Source organism: Mustelus asterias, chromosome 13, assembly GCF_964213995.1.
Source record: "Mustelus asterias chromosome 13, sMusAst1.hap1.1, whole genome shotgun sequence".
Classification (NCBI taxonomy): Eukaryota; Metazoa; Chordata; class Chondrichthyes; order Carcharhiniformes; family Triakidae; genus Mustelus; species Mustelus asterias.
The window spans coordinates 496,824-513,039 of NC_135813.1; the positions used below are offsets into that span (position 1 = coordinate 496,824).

At 43.8% G+C, this 16,216-nt stretch overlaps 1 protein-coding gene across 1 annotated transcript in view; it reads right to left on the bottom strand.

The window, feature by feature from the left end:
* mymk (myomaker, myoblast fusion factor) overlaps positions 1-16,216 on the bottom strand; it is a 50,038-nt gene that overhangs the window by 12,555 nt on the left and 21,267 nt on the right. The window contains exons 4-5 of the mRNA XM_078226150.1: positions 11,115-11,263; positions 6,284-6,400 (exon numbers count right to left, since the gene is read on the bottom strand). Coding sequence (XP_078082276.1) covers positions 6,284-6,400; positions 11,115-11,263 — 266 coding nt within the window. The remainder of the gene's footprint in view (positions 1-6,283; positions 6,401-11,114; positions 11,264-16,216) is intronic.

The window sequence follows — 16,216 nt, forward strand, 5'->3', positions numbered from 1 at the left end:
GAACAAGGGGACTCTACCTTGTTCTAGGAGGGAGGGGAGGGGATGAGGGCTGTGGCGCGGGAGATGGACCGCACGCTGTTGAAGGCCCTGTCGACAACTGTAGATGGGAATCCACGGTTGAGGAAAAAGGAGCACATATTAAAAGCACCACTCTGGAAAGTGGCATCATTGGAACAAATGCGGTGGAGACGAAGGAGCTGAGAGAAAGGGATGGAGTCCTTATAGATAGATAGGCTGGACAATTGGGCGGAGAAATGGCAGATGGAATTTAATCCAGATAAATGCGAAGTGATGCATTTTGGTAGAACTAATGCAGGGGGGAGCTATACAATAAATGGCAGAACCATCAGGAGTATAGACACACAGAGGGATCTCGGTGTGCAAGTCCACAGATCCTGAAAGGTGGCAGCACAGGTGAAAAAGGTGGTGAAGAAGGCATATGGCATGCTTGCCTTTATTGGACAGGGCACAGAGTACAAAAGTTGGCATATGATGTTGCAGTTATATAGAACGTTGGTTAGGCCGCATTTGGAATACTGCGTCCAGTTCTGGTCACCACACTACCAGAAGGACGTGGAGGCTTTGGAGAGAGTGCAGAAAAGGTTTACCAGGATGTTGCCTCGTATGGAGGGTCTTAGCTATGAGGAGAGATTGAGTAAACTAGGGTTGTTCTCCCTGGAAAGACGGAGGTTGAGGGGCGACCTAATAGAAGTTTATAAAATTATGAAGGGCATAGATAGGGTGAACAGTTGGAAGCTTTTTCCCAGGTCAGAAATGACAAACACAAGGGGTCACAAGTTCAAGGTATGGGGGGCAAGGTTCAATACAGATATGCGGGGGACGTATTTTACACAGAGAGTGATGGGGGCCTGGAATGCACTACCAAGCAAGGTGGTTGAGGCAGACACGCTAGGATCATTTACAACTTATCTAGATAGCCACATGAACAGACTGGGAATAGAGGGATACAATGGATGGTCTAGTTAGGAACACATGATTGGTGCAGGCTTGGAGGGCTGAAGGGCCTGTTCCTGTGTTGTATTGTTCTTTGTTCTTTACAGGATGTAGGGTGCGAAGAGCTGTATTCCAGATAGCTGTGGGAGTCAGTGGGCTTGTAATGGATATTGGTAGATAGTCTATTGCCAGAAATAGAGACAGAAAGGTCAAGGAAGGGAAGAGAATTATCTGAGATGGAGGGGTGGAAACTGGAAGCAATTTTTCGAGGTCTGGAAGAGAGCATGAAGTGGCACCAAAATAGTCATCGATGTACCGGTAAAGGAGTTGTGGGAGGGGACCTGGGTAGGCCTGGAACAAGGAATGTTCCACATACTCCATAAAAAGACAAGTGTAGCAAGGACCCATGCGGGTACGCATTGCTACTCCTTTGATTTGGAGAAAGTGGTTTAAGTTAAAGGAGAAGTTGTTGAGAGATAGAACGAGTTCAGCCAGACGGAGGAGAGTGGTGATGGATGGGAATTGTTCAGGCCTCTTTTCAAGAAAGAAGCGAAGAGCTCTCAGGCTGACCTGGGGTGGGATGGAGGTGTAGACACCACACAACCCTGCCACAGCAACCTCTGCAAGACATGCCGGATCATCGACACAGATGCCATCATCATGAGAACACCATCCACCAGGTACATGGTACATACTCATGGAACTCGGCCAACGTTGTCTACCTGGTACACTGCAGGAAAGGATGTCCCGAGGAATGGTACATCGGCGAGACCATGCAGACGTTATGACAACGGATGAACAGACACCGCTTGATAAACACCAGGCAGAAGTGTTCCCTTCCTGTCAGGGAACACTTCAGCAGTCAAGGGCATTCAGCCTCTGATCTTCGGGTAAGCATTCTCCAAGGCGGCCTTCAAGACACAGGACAATGCAGAATCGCTGAATAGAAATTGATAGCCAAGTTCTGCACACGTGAGGATAGCCTCAACCGGAATCTTGGGTTCATGTCACACTACGTGTAACCCGCACCATTGCAAAATCCTACTAACTATCCTGTCTTGAGACAATTCACACCTCTTTAACCTGTCATTATCTCTCTCCACTCGCATTGTCTGTATCTGTAAAGACTTGATTACCTGAGAGGACTCGCATTCCAACCATTATCTTGCAATTGAGTCTGTGTCTATACACGCCCTGTTTGTGAACCCAACTCCCCACTCACCTGATGAAGGAACAGTGCTCCGAAAGCTCGTGCTACCAAATAAACCTGTTGGACTTTAACCTGGTGTTGTGAGACTACTTACTATTTTAGATTTAGTATTATGTAACGAAGAAGGGTCGATAGTCTTGTTAGAGATCCTCTTGGAAAGAGTGATCACAGCATGCTAGAATTTCAGGTTCAAATTGAGCGAGAGAAGACAGGGTGCCATACTAGAGTTTTAGCATTGGGCAGAGGTAATTGTACAGGCCTGAGGAAAGAGTTGGCCCAAGTAAACTGGGCACAAATAATTAAGGACAGGGCAGTTGAGGAACAATGGTGGATGTTCAGGGAGATAGTGAATACCTCTCAATTAAAGTATATTCCTGAGAAGAAGAAGAATTGTAAAAGGAAGAAAAGCATTCCATGGCTAGACAAAGAAGTGAAAGAGGACATGGGAAGCACGGTGGCACAGTGGTTAGCATTGTTACCTCACAGCACCAGGGACCCAGGTTCAATTCTGGCCTCGGGAGACTGTCTGTGTGGACAAAGAACAAAGAACAAAGAACAGTACAGCACAGGAAACAGGCCCTTCGGCCCTCCAAGCCTGTGCCGCTCCTTGGTCCAACTAGACCAATCGTTTGTATCCCTCCATTCCCAGGCTGCTCATGTGACTATCCAGGTAAGTCTTAAACGATGTCAGCGTGCCTGCCTCCACCACTCTACTTGGCAGCGCATTCCAGGCCCCCACCACCCTCTGTGTAAAAAACATCCCTCTGATATCTGAGTTATACTTCGCCCCTCTCACCTTGAGCCCGTGACCCCTCGTGATCGTCACCTCCGACCTGAGAAAAAGCTTCCCACTGTTCACACTATCTAACCCCTTCATAATCTTGTACACCTCTATTAGATCTCCCCTCATTCTCCGTCTTTCCAGGGAGAACAACCCCAGTTTACCCAATCTCTCCTCATAGCTAAGACCCTCCATACTAGGCAACATCCTGGTAAACCTTCTCTGCACTCTCTCTAACGCCTCCACGTCCTTCTGGTAGTGCGGCGACCAGAACTGGACGCAGTACTCCAAATGTGGCCTAACCAGCGTTCTATACAGCTACATCATCAGACTCCAGCTTTTATACTCTATACCCCGTCCTATAAAGGCAAGCATACCATATGCCTTCTTCACCACCTTCTCCACCTGTGTTGCCACCTTCAAGGATTTGTGGACTTGCACACCTAGGTCCCTCTGTGTTTCTATACTCCTGATGACTCTGCCATTTATTGTATAACTCCTCCCTACATTATTTCTTCCAAAATGCATCACTTCGCATTTATCCGGATTAAACTCCATCTGCCACCTCTCCGCCCAATTTTCCAGCCTATCTATATCCTGCTGTATTGCCCGACAATGCTCTTCGCTATCCGCAAGTCCAGTTTGCACGTTCTCCCAGTGACTGCGTGGGTTTCCTCTGGGTGCTCCGGTTTCCTCCCACAGTCCAAAGATGTGCGGGTTAAGTGGGTTGGCCATGCTAAATTGCCCCTTAGTGTCAGGGGCACTAGTTAGGGTAAATACATAGGGTTATAGGAATAGAGTCTGGGTGGGATTGTGGTCGGAACAGACTCGATCGGCCAAATGGCCTCCTTCTGCACTGTAGCATTCTATGATTCTATGACAAAGGCAGAAACTAGGACATACCAAACTGAAAAAGCTAGTGGCAAGCTGCAGGATTGGGAGATCTTTAAGGTTCAGCAAAAGGCTACTAAAAAAATCAAGAGCCAAGATGAACTACGTAAGGAAACTAGCAGAAAGCATAAGGACAGATTCTAAAAGTTTCTATAAGTACATAAAAAGGAAGAGAATATCTAAAGTAAATGTTTGCCCTTTAGAGGACAATACTGCTGAGGTATTAATGGGAAACACAGATGGTGGAGGCACTTTTGCCTCTGTCTTCACGGTACAGAATAATGAAGATTTTCCAAAAACTGTCATTAATGCAGAGGAACTTGGTGCAATAACCATCATTAGGGAGAAGGTATTGACTAAACTAATGAGTTTACAGGCAGATAAGTTTCCGGGACCTGATGGCCTGCACCCTAGTGTATTAAAGGAGGTAGCGGCAGAGAGAGTGGATGCATTGGTTGTGATATTTCAAAATTCCTTGAATTCTGGAAAGATCCCGGTGGATTGGAAACTCGTTAATGTGACGCCCCTATTCAAAAAGGGAGAGAGGCAAAAAGTAGAAAACTTTAGGCCGGTTAGCTTGTGGTGGGGAAGTTGCTGGAATTAATCATTAAGGAAGAGATGACTGAGCATTTGGAAAGAGAAGCTCAATCCACCATTGTCAGCATGGTTTTACGAAAGGTAATTCATGCTTGACAAACTTGCTTGAGTTCTTAGAGGACATAACCAGCAAGGTGGATAGTGGAGAACCTGTGGATGTGGTATATCTGGAGTTCCAGAAGGCGTTTGACAAGGTGCCGCATAAAAGACTGATCCAGAAGGTGAGATCACAGGAGATTGGGAGCAGAGTACTGGATTGGATTGAGGATTGGCTAACTGACAGAAAGCAGAGGGTCAGGATAAATGGGTCTTCCTCTGGCTGGTGAAATGTAAGTATCGGAGTGCTGCAGGGGTCAGTCCTCAGATCTCAACTGTTTACAATCTATATAATTGATCTGCAAGCAGGGACAGAGTGTAACATAGTACAATTTGTGGATGATACTAAAATAGGTGGGAAAGCAGGCAGTGAAGAGGATATAAAGATTTTACAGATAGATATAGATAGGCTAGGAGAATGGGCCAACATTTGGCAGATGGAGTTTAATGTGGATAAGTGTGAGAACAAAGAACAAAGAAAATTACAGCACAGGAACAGGCCCTTCGGCCCTCCGACCATGCTACCCAACTTAACTAAAATCCCCTATCCTTCTGGGGACCATATCCCTCTATTCCCATCCTATTCATGTATTTGTCAAGAAGCCCCCTAAAAGTCACTATCGTATCTGCTTCCATTACCTCCCCAGGCAATGAGTTCCAGGTACCCACTACTCTCTGTGTAAAAAATCTGCCTCGTACATCTCCTTTAAACCTTGCCCCTCGCACCTTAAACCTGTGCCCCCTAGTAATTGACTTTTCCACCCTGTGAAAAAGCTTCTGACTATCCAATTGAACATTTCGGCAGAAAAAGTAGAAAGGCAAAATATTACCTAAATGGAAAGCAGATTCAAAATGTTTCTGGGCAGAGGGATCTGGGTGTCTGTGTTCATGAATCGCAGAAAGTCGGTATGCAGGTGCAGCATGTAATAAAAAAGGCCATTGGGATGTAGGCATTTATTCCAAAGGGACTGGAATATAAAAGTAGAGAAGCGTTGTTGCAATTGTATAGGGTGTTGGTGAGACCACATCCGGACTATTGTGTCCAGTTTTGGTCTCCTTATTTGAGGAAGGATGTGGTGGCTTTGGAGGCAGTTCAGAGGAGGTTTACCAGATTGATTCTGGGGATGATGGGGTTGACATATAAGGAGAAATTAAACAGTTTGGGCTTAGATTCGCTGGAGTTTAGAAGGATGAGAGGGGATCTGATTGAGGTATATAAAATTTTAAAAGGGATTGATAAAGTAATTGTAGACCAAATGTTTCCTCTTATGGGGTAATCTCGAACAAGAGGTCACAGGGTATAGGTTGAGAGGCGGTAGATTTAAAACTGAGATGAGGAGGAACTACTTCTCGCAGAGGGTGGTGAATGTGTGGAACTCGCTGCCCCAGAGCGCGGTGGAATCTGAAGCATTGAATGGTTTCAAGAGGGAGTTAGAAATATTTCTAATAAAAAAGGGATAAGGGGATATGGGGAACAGGTGGGGAGGTGGATTTGAGACCAGGGAGCGATCAGCCATGATCTGATTGAATGGCGGAGCAGGCTCGAAGGGCTTGAAGGGAATTTGCTGACTTCTGCTCCTAACTCCTATGTTCCTAGTTTGATAGGAAGCTATGTTACATGAGACTTTGTGATACTCATTCTCTCGGAATGTGTCAATAATAAAAGGCAAAACATTAACCTGTAATATGAGTAAAGGTACATCTGAAATCTGTCAGAACTGTTAATTGTCAGAATGAAAATGATTCCACTATACCTCAAAGAAGAATCGTAGCATCAAGGCAAGTGCCCCGAAGCAGAAGCCTGGGCCAATCTGTTGTGTATAGATGCTCTTATCAGGGTAAAGGCCTTTTTTATCTTTCATCTTTTTTAACTGTGAAATTAAACGTAGCAGTTATTCAGCAATCTTCTCTATACTTATCCTTTACAGCAACAATTTTCTGCTAAAGAATTAAAATGTGTCTCCTTTTCTCGCATCAAAAATGTAATTTGTCCTGCTTAGTTGGGCACCATGAAACTATTGTGTTTATTATTGTAAAATCCCATCTAGTTCACTAATGCCCTTTAGGGAGGGAAATCTGCCGTCCTTGTCTGATCTGGCCTTCATGTGACTCCAGACCCAAAGCAATGTGGATGATTCGTAACTGCCCTCTGAAATGGCCTAGCAAGACATTCATCAATGGCAATTAGGGATGGGCAATAAATGCTGGCTTTGTCAGCAATTCTCACATCCCATGAAAGAATAAATTTAAAAAAAATACACAGTCCAAGTCTCACTGCATAGGAGTGTGGTGACAACAGCTGCTCTGTGCCCTCTGACCTCTGTTGACCTGTGGAGGTCTTTGTTGTAAAACACTTGCTGGTGTAGTTTGTAGAAGACTAAGCTGGCTGAACTGATTGGCTGTTGGATCTCCTTGTCAATGGTGACCTTTTGAGAGAGGGAACTGCCATGGTATGGGAAGCACTTGGAATAGTTTCCAGGGCCACTCCTTTAAGATATATGGGAGATGGGAAATTGAGCTGTTTGGGTGTGGGTTGATAAACACGTTCAGTTTCAGCAACATTTAAGGACAGGATGAATCTCTTGTATGCAGAATTAAAGAGATCAAAAGTGACTTGCAAATCTGGTGCAGAGTGGGCAACGACACTGTAATCATCTCCATACTGTAGATCATGTATGTCTATGGTGGGGAGTTTAGTTTTGGCACGGAGGGGACTGAGATTAAAGTGTTTTCCATACAGACGGTATTTATTACTCATACCAGTGGGCATTTGATCTTTGTGGAGGTGAATAGTCACTGTCAGGCAGACTTTAAAAAGTAAAGGAACTATCTCACTGCCTTTCTTGATGGAAGTATGGGTTTTGAAGGCATCTGTTTCAGATGTTCCAATGAGGACAGTTGCAATCATATCATCATGAAGCAATTGCAGGATTGTGGTGAAGTTCCTTGGACATCCAATTCAATCCATGGAGCCTTGTAATTTATTGAGTCAAATGCCAGGTCAGTAAATAAAATCACAATTTTATTTCTGCCTCACTTTTGATTTTTAAGTGAATCTTAATTGAATTTTACTTTGTAGACATAGATTCAAACCTCGATGTGATTGTGCTTTGATTAATTACTCAATGGGAGAATGCGAGTCTATTATAAAGGATGTGATAACAGGACATTTAGAAAATAACAACAGGATATCAGCATGGATTTATGAAATGGAAAATCATGTTTGACAAACCCACTGGAGTTTTTTGAGGTCCTAACTAGTAGAATAGATAAGGGAGAACCAGTGGATGTGGTGCATTTTGATTTTCAGAAAGCTTTTGATATAATCCCACATAAGAGGTTAGTGTGCAAAATTAAAGCGCATGTGATTGTGGGTATATACTGGCATGGATTGAGATTTGGTTGGCAAACAGGAAAACAGAGAATAGGAATAAATGGGTTTCTTCAGAATAGAAGGCGGTGACAAGTGAGTACTATAGGGATCAGTGCTTGGATCCCAGCTATTCACAATATATATCAATGATTTGGATGAGGGAATCAAATGTAATATTTCCAAGTTCGCTGATAAAACTAGGTGGAATTGAGTGGTGAGGCGAAAGTAAAGTGGCTTCAAGGCGATTTAGACAAGTTGAGTGAATGGGCAAATACATGGCAGCTTCAGTATGACGTTATAAGTGTGAAGTTATCCACTTTGGTAGGAAAAGCAGAATGGCAGATATTACTTAAATGGTGATATATTGGGAAATGTTGCTATCTAAACATATGGATTAAAAGCAGGGGTAGGCCACTCAGCCCCTAGAGCCTGCTTGTAACTTCAACCCCACATTCCTGCCTACCCCTGATAACCTTTCACCCTCTTGTTAATCAAGAATCTATCTAGCTCTGCCTTAAAAATATTGAAAGACTCTGCTTCCACTGCGTTTTGTGGAAGAGAGATCCAGACACTCATGGCCAGTTGAGAGAAAAACATTCTCCTCATCTCTGGACTGGAGAGTGGCGAATGTTGTTCCTCTGTTTAAGAAAGGGAATAGAAATGACCCTGGTAATTATAGACCGGTTAGTCTTACTTTGGTGGTTGGTAAATTGATTGAAAAGGTCCTTAGGGATGGGATTTATGACTATTTAGAAAGATGTGGATTAATCCGGGATAGTCAGCACGGATTCGTGAAGGGCAAGTCGTGCCTCACAAATTTGATTGAATTTTTTGAGGAGGTAACTAAGTGTGTTGATGAAGGTAGGGCAGTTGATGTCATATACATGGATTTTAGTAAGGCGCTTGATAAGGTCCCCCATGGTTGGCTTATGATGAAAGTAAGGAGGTGTGGGATAGAGGGAAAGTTGGCATATTGGATAGGTAACTGGCTATCTGATCGAAGACAAAGGGTGGTGGTGGATGGAAAATTTTATTGGAGAGTTTATTGCCCATCCCGGAGGGATTCTAAGAGTCAATAATGTTGCTTTGGATCTGGAGTCACATGTAGGCCAGACAGGGTAAGGACGGCAGATTTCCTTCCCTAAAGGATATTAGTGAACCAGATGCATTTTTACAACAATCAAAACTGGTTTTACGGTCATCATTAGACTTTTAATTCCAGATTTTTATTGAATTCAAATTTCACCATCTACCATTAAGGGATTCGAACCCAGGTCTCCAGAGAATTACCCTGGATCTTTGGATTACTAGTCTAGTGACAATAACACTAGGCCACCGACTCCCCCATTGCTCTCAGTCTCAGGTTTCTCACTGACCCTCACCCCCCACACACCAAAACATTCTCATAATCACTCACAGTGGGTAAGTGAATGAGCACTGAGACTGGGAGTGAGCCAGACACACACGCTCCGACCCTCTCATACTCTTAATGGTTATTTTTATGAATCCCTTTTTAATATCTTAATGATGTATTACTTTGACTTTGCTTTATTTTTGGTCAGCAACTTGTTTATTTTCTTTGTATCTCAACCTTTTTTTGAAATTTAGTTTAATGTTGTGCCAAACATTAGCTTTCTGAAATTTTCTCAGTGGCTTCTAAGTGAGAAAGAAATGGAGATGTGGTTCCCAAATGAAAAGGTTGGACAAGTCTGCTCTAAGCACAACACACTACTTAAACTAGAGAGAGGGGGGTCATAGCAGTATTCGCAGAGACTCAGGTAACTTTAAATTAATTAATAGTCACAATCCCTTTCAGTAAGTGAATATAAAGTCAGTAAGGCAAAGAAGTAAGGCATGCTTGGTTTCATCGGTCAGAACATTGAATACAGGAGTTGGGACGTCTTGTTGAAGTTGTACAAGACATTGGTAAGGCCACACTTGGAATACTGTGTGCAATTCTGGTCACCGTATTATAGATAGGATATTATTAAACTAGAAAAAGAGTGCAGAAAAGATTTACTAGGATACTACCGGGACTTGATGGTTTGGGTTATAAGGAAAGGCTGAATAGACTGGGACTTTTTTCTCTGGAGTGTAGGATGGCTGAGAGGTGACCTTATAGAGGTCTATAAAATAATGAGGGGCATAGATAAGGTAGATAGTCAATATTGTTTCCCAAAGGTAGCGGAGTCTAAAACTAGAGAGCATAGGTTTAAGGTGAGAGGGGAGAGATACAAAAGTGTCCAGAGGGGCAATTCTTTCACATAGAGGGTGGTGAGTGTCTGAAACAAGCTGCCAGAGGTAGCATTTGAGGCGGGTACAATTTTGTCTTTTAAAAAGCATTTAGATAGTTACATGGGTAAGAAGGGTATAGAGGGATATAGGCCAAATACGGGCAATTGGGATTAGTTTAGGGGTTTAAAAAAAATGGTGGCATGGACAAGTTGGGCTGAAGGGTCTGTTTCCATGCTGTAAACCTCTATGACTCTATGACTCTAAGTAAACCATTCAGCCTATGGAGTCCATGTTAGCTCATTTCCCCAGTCTATCCCCGTAACCCTGCAGCTTTATTTCCCTCAATTTTCATTTGAAATAGGCATATATTAAAATATTTATAAGGAGCAAAATCCTCAGAAGAAGCAGCCAAATTTACACAGAAAACAGCGTGATAGCAAAGTGATAAAAAGACTGGATTAACAGATACTTCTTTATTATGCTGCTTCTAAACTGCTTAGAAAGGGGGAGATGGTGGAGTCGTGGTAATGTTGCTGGATTAGTAATCCAGAGGCCCAGGCTCATGCTCTAATAGAATTTGAATTCAATTAATAATTCTGGAATATAAAATGAATCACCAATGATGGTGACCATGACTATTATTGATTGTTGTAAAAACCCATCTGATTCACTAATGTCCTTCAGGGAGGGAAATCTGTCACCCTTAGCTGGTCTGGCCCAGCTGGTGTGTGACTCTTGACACACAGCAATGTGGTTGACTCTTAACTGACTGAAATGACCAAGCAAGCCAAGCAATTAAGGATGGGCACCAAATCTGGCCTTGCCAGTGAAGCCGACATCCCGTGATGGAATAAAGGTGAAATACAAGAACAGGAGAGAAACAAGGACAGATGGACAGCCATAAAGACCTGTAAATAACAAACTGTAATAGTGATATAACACCAAGACAAGTGTAAATGCTTTAGTATTCTACATACAAATTTGACGGTTATTATGAAGACAGCGGTTCCAATTGGTCCGGAGTAAACACCATAGCCCCATCGATCTTGATAGATCCGCACACTCAGAGTCAGCACTCCAAATATAACCAAAGTAGATCTTTTTGGTTCCTCAAATTCTGCTAATGCTAAATAATAAATAAGCAAAAAAAATGCATTTATAAAGTTACTTATTATTTCATACAAATTGTGAAAGTATTTAGGAAAATGTTGTAGCTAGTTTATTTACAGGAATATCCTTCAAACAGCAATTAGATAAATAATTCACACATTAGACAGCTCACTTTCCTACATTACTCAGTGCCATTTTACGAGACACAATGTGTAAGCTTTGAGATTTTAACACCATATGAGCTGCTACTAGCCATGAAGAATCCAAATCAGAAATTTAATACAAAATATTGCTCAAAAAAAGAGACATGCCAGCTTTTTGCCTTATAGTTATCAATATAGATTCAAACATACAAATTAGGAGCAAGAGTAGGTCTCTCAGTTCCTCCAGCCATTCAATAAGATCATAGTTAGTCTGACTGTAACTTCAACTCTAAATTCCCATCTACTCCAAATAAACTTTCACCACCTTGCTTATCAAGAAATTATCTAGCCCTGCATTAAAAATATTCAAAGGCTCCATTAACACCACATTTTGAGGAAGGGTGTTCCAAAGACTTATGCGCCTCAGTGAAAAAATTAATCTCCTCATCTCTGTCTTGAATGGTTGAAGCTATGGGTGGGATTTTCTGGCCACACCGTAAATTACAGCCCGAGCTCAATGGACCTTTAAATCGTCCGCCAAATGTTTTGTCTAGCCCACTAATATTTTCAGCCTATGTCTGTCTGGCCCTCAAATAACAGAAGCTAATATAACAGTTTCGTAGAAACTGATACTTCGTTATCTCTGAAGAACCCTAACAACTCCCTGTGGGCTGTAGAGACCAATTGAAAGGGAACGATAGAAAGGCCATCTACATTTCATAAGCCAGACCTGGCCAACCAAAGCTGATTCATCTGCTAGGACAAAGGACCCCACAACCTCTCTTTACGACCTAATGGTTACAACATTAACAATCTCAGGGACCTAGACAAAAGGATGCACACTCTATGTCAATGCTAGAATAGAGAGGTGGCAGTCATGTAACATGACCCTCTAGCTAGTGGAACCAGTAATATTGCTTTGTGGTATTAAGAAAGCTTAGTTTGCCTGTATGATAGCTGGGGAGGGAGGCTGAGTCGAAGCTGACTGCAGCAGCAGAGGCCTGACAGGTCTCTCTCTTAGACCTGTTAGGCCTTTGTTGGTTGAGGTTTGTATATGCGCAACTGCGCCTTCTGCTGCTACATTAGGCTTGCTGGTAATTTAAGCCCACTCCCTTCCTTTATAGGCAAGGAATGGTTTAGCCCTTTTATTACTGCACTGGCTGGATAAGATACTGAATTTGAGCTCGCCCAAAAATGGGTGAGAAACTCTCCCGTTTTCACGCCCGTCCTGGACTTAGAATTTTTCGGTAAGATTCCTCCCATTAACTCTGTTCCTCTACCCTCAGATGCTGCCAGACTTGCTGAGATTATCCAGCAGTTTCTGTTTCTGTTTCATAATAGCACAAAAATTGTTTCTGTCCATGTTTAAACAGCCCTGATTTCTCCTCTCATCACCCATCCATAAAAAGACGTGCTTTTGACTTGCTTCCCCCTTTATAAGTGGTACCGTGTTACCCAATCTCTCAAATTCGGTGTGATCCAATTTTATATTATTAACCCCACAGCAGATTGGGCAGCAGAGTGGTACAGTGCTGCTTCATAGTGCCAGGGACCCGGATTCAATTCCGGCCTCAGGTGACTGCCTGTGTGGAGTTTGCACGTTCTCCCAGTGTCTGTGTGGGCTTCGTCTGGGTGCTCCGGTTTCTTCCCACACTCCAAAGTTGTGTTGGCCATGTTAAGTTGACCCTTAGTGTCAGGGGGATTAAACTAGAAAGAGTGCAGAAAAGATTTACTAGGATGCTACCAGGACTTGATAGTTTACGTTATAGGGAAAGGCTGGATAGACTGGGACTTTTTTCCCTGGAGTGTAGGAGGGTGAGGGGTGATCTTATAGAGGTCTATAAAACAATGAGGGGCATAGATCAGCTAGCTAGTCAACATTTTTCCCAAAGGTAGGGGAGTCTAAAACTAGATGGCATAGGTTTAAGGTGAAAGGGAGAGATACAAAAGTGTCCAGAGGGGCAATTTTTTCACACAGAAGATGGCGAGTGTCTGCAATGAGCTACCAACAGCAGTACTCGAGGCGGGTACAATTTCATCTTTTAAAAAGCATTTAAACAGTTACATGGGTAAGATAGGTACGGAGGGATATGGGCCAAATGCAGGCAATTGGGATTAGCTTAGTGGTAAAAACTGGGCGACATGGACAAGTTGGGCCGAAGGGCCTGTTTCTATGTTGTAAACCTCTTTGACTCTATTAGCAAGGTAAGTAGGGGATTGGGCATGTATGGGATTGTTGTCAGTGCAGGCTCAATGGGCCAAATGGCCTCCTTCGGCACTGTGGGGACCCAACTCTCTCAAACACATGATAGGTAAATTCAGGGTGAACGTCTGGCTCTCATCTACACTATTCTGACTGGAACTTCTGTACCATCATCTCCAAGACTGATTCAATTCTGCATACCTATCTCATCAGGGAAGTCAACCCTACTTGAAAAGTGAATTATCCAGCATCAGTTCAGCCTGTCGCCCTTGAGGATGGAATACATCATTGAATTTTGATTCTATACTCTGAACATACATGAAACAATAATTCTTTACTCTGTGGTCTTTGCCATGTAATTCTTTCTTTCTCTTTCGTCTTTTGCTGCATGAATGCACAGGTAGCTAAGGAGCATGCCCCTTCCCGTATTTGAGTATGTGTAAATAAATTAAACCTCTGACTGGAGGGTGAGAGGTGGGATTTTCTAGCCACACTCGCCCCAAAACCAGAAAATCCCACCCGATGTCAATGGATCTTTGCTTGGTCCGCCACCTGCCCACTATGATTCCCGTGGCGGGAGGGACAGGAAAATTCCCCCCAAGGTCTTTTCCTCAGGGAAGGGAGTCCAAAACCTGGGGGCATAGTTATAAAATGAGAGGAGAAAGATTTAAAACGGACCTGAGGGACACCTTTTTCAGAGGATGGTGTGTATATCGAATGAGCTGCCAGGGGTGATAGAGCCGGGTACAATTACAACATATAAAAGACATTTGGACAGATACATCGATAGGAAAGGTTTAGAGGGAAATGGGCCAAAAGCAGGGAAACGAGACTCGTTCAGTTTAGGAAACCTTGCCGGCACGGACACCTTGCCGAAGAGCCTGTTTCCGTGCTGTATATCTCTATGATTTCAGGGAACATTCCTCACATCGACACCCAGACTCTCCTCAGGAAACATTCCTCACATCTACGCTCAGACTCTCTTCAGGAAACATTCCTCACATCTACACACAGACTCTCCTCAGGAAACATTCCTCACATCTACGCTCAGACTCTCTTCAGGAAACAATCCTCACATCTACACACAGACTCTCCTCAGGAAACATTCCTCACATCTACACACAGACTCTCTTCAGGAAACATTCCTCACATCTACACACAGACTCTCTTCAGGAAACATTCCTCACATCTACACACAGACTCTCTTCAGGAAACATTCCTCACATCTACACCCAGGCTCTCTTCAGGAAACATTCCTCACATCTACACCCAGGCTCTCCTCAGGAAAATTTCCTCACATCTACACTTTGACTCTCTTCAGGGAACATTCGTCACATCTACGCTCACTCTCTTCAGGAAACATTCCTCAAATCTACACTCACTCTCTTCAGGAAACATTCCTCACCTCTACACTCACTCTAACATAGAACATAGAACAGTACAGCACAGTACAGGCCCTTCGACCCTCGATGTTGTGCCGAGCTTTGTCCGAAGCCAAGATCAAGCTATCCCACTCCCTATCATTCTGGTGGGCTGCATGTGCCTATCCAATAATCGCTTGAAAGTTCCTCAAGTGTCCGACTCCACTATCACAGTAGGCAGTCCATTCCACATCCCAACCACTCTCTGAGTAAAGAACCTACCTCGGACATCCCTCCTATATCTCCCACCATGAACCTTATAGTTATGCCCCCTAGTAACAGCTACATCCACCCGAGGAAATAGTCTCTGAACGTCCACTCTTTCTATGCCCCTCATCATCTTATAAACCTCTATTAAGTCGCCTCTCATCCTCCTCCGCTCGAAAGAGAAAAGCCCTAGCTCCCTCAACCTATACTCCTGATGGCAGAGCCATCAGGAGTATAGAAACACAGAGGGACCTAGGTGTGCAAGTCCACAAATCCTTGAAGGTAGCAACACAGGTGGAGAAGGTGGTGAAGAAGGCATATGGTATGCTTGCCTTTATAGGATGGGGTATAGAGTATAAAAGCTGGAGTCTGATGATGCAGCTGTATAGAACGCTGGTTATGCCACATTTGGAGAACTGTGTCCAGTTCTGGTCGCCGCACTACCAGAAGGACGTGGAGGCATTGGAGAGAGTGCAGAGAAGGTTTACCAGGATATTGCCTGGTATGGAGGGTCTTAGCTATGAGGAGAGATTGGGTAGACTGGGGTTGTTCTCCTTGGAAAGACGGAGAATGAGGGGAGATCTAATAGAGATATACAAGATTATGAAGGGTATAGATAGGGTGAACAGTGGGAAGCTTTTTCCCAGGTCGGAGGTGACGATCACGAGGGGTCACGGGCTCAAGCTGAGAGGGGCGAAGTATAACTCAGACATCAGAGGGACGTTTTTTACACAGAGGGTGGTGGGGGCCTGGAATGCGCTGCCAAGTAGGGTGGTGGAGGCAGGCACGCTGACATCGTTTAAGACTTACCTGGATAGTCACATGAGCATCCTGGGAATGGAGGGATACAAACGATTGGTCTAGTTGGACCAAGGAGCGGCACAGGCTTGGAGGGCCGAAGGGCCTGTTTCCTGTGCTGTACTGTTCTTTGTTCTTTCCTCATAAGACCTATCCTCCAAACCAGGCAGCATCCTGGTAAATCTCCTCTGCACTCC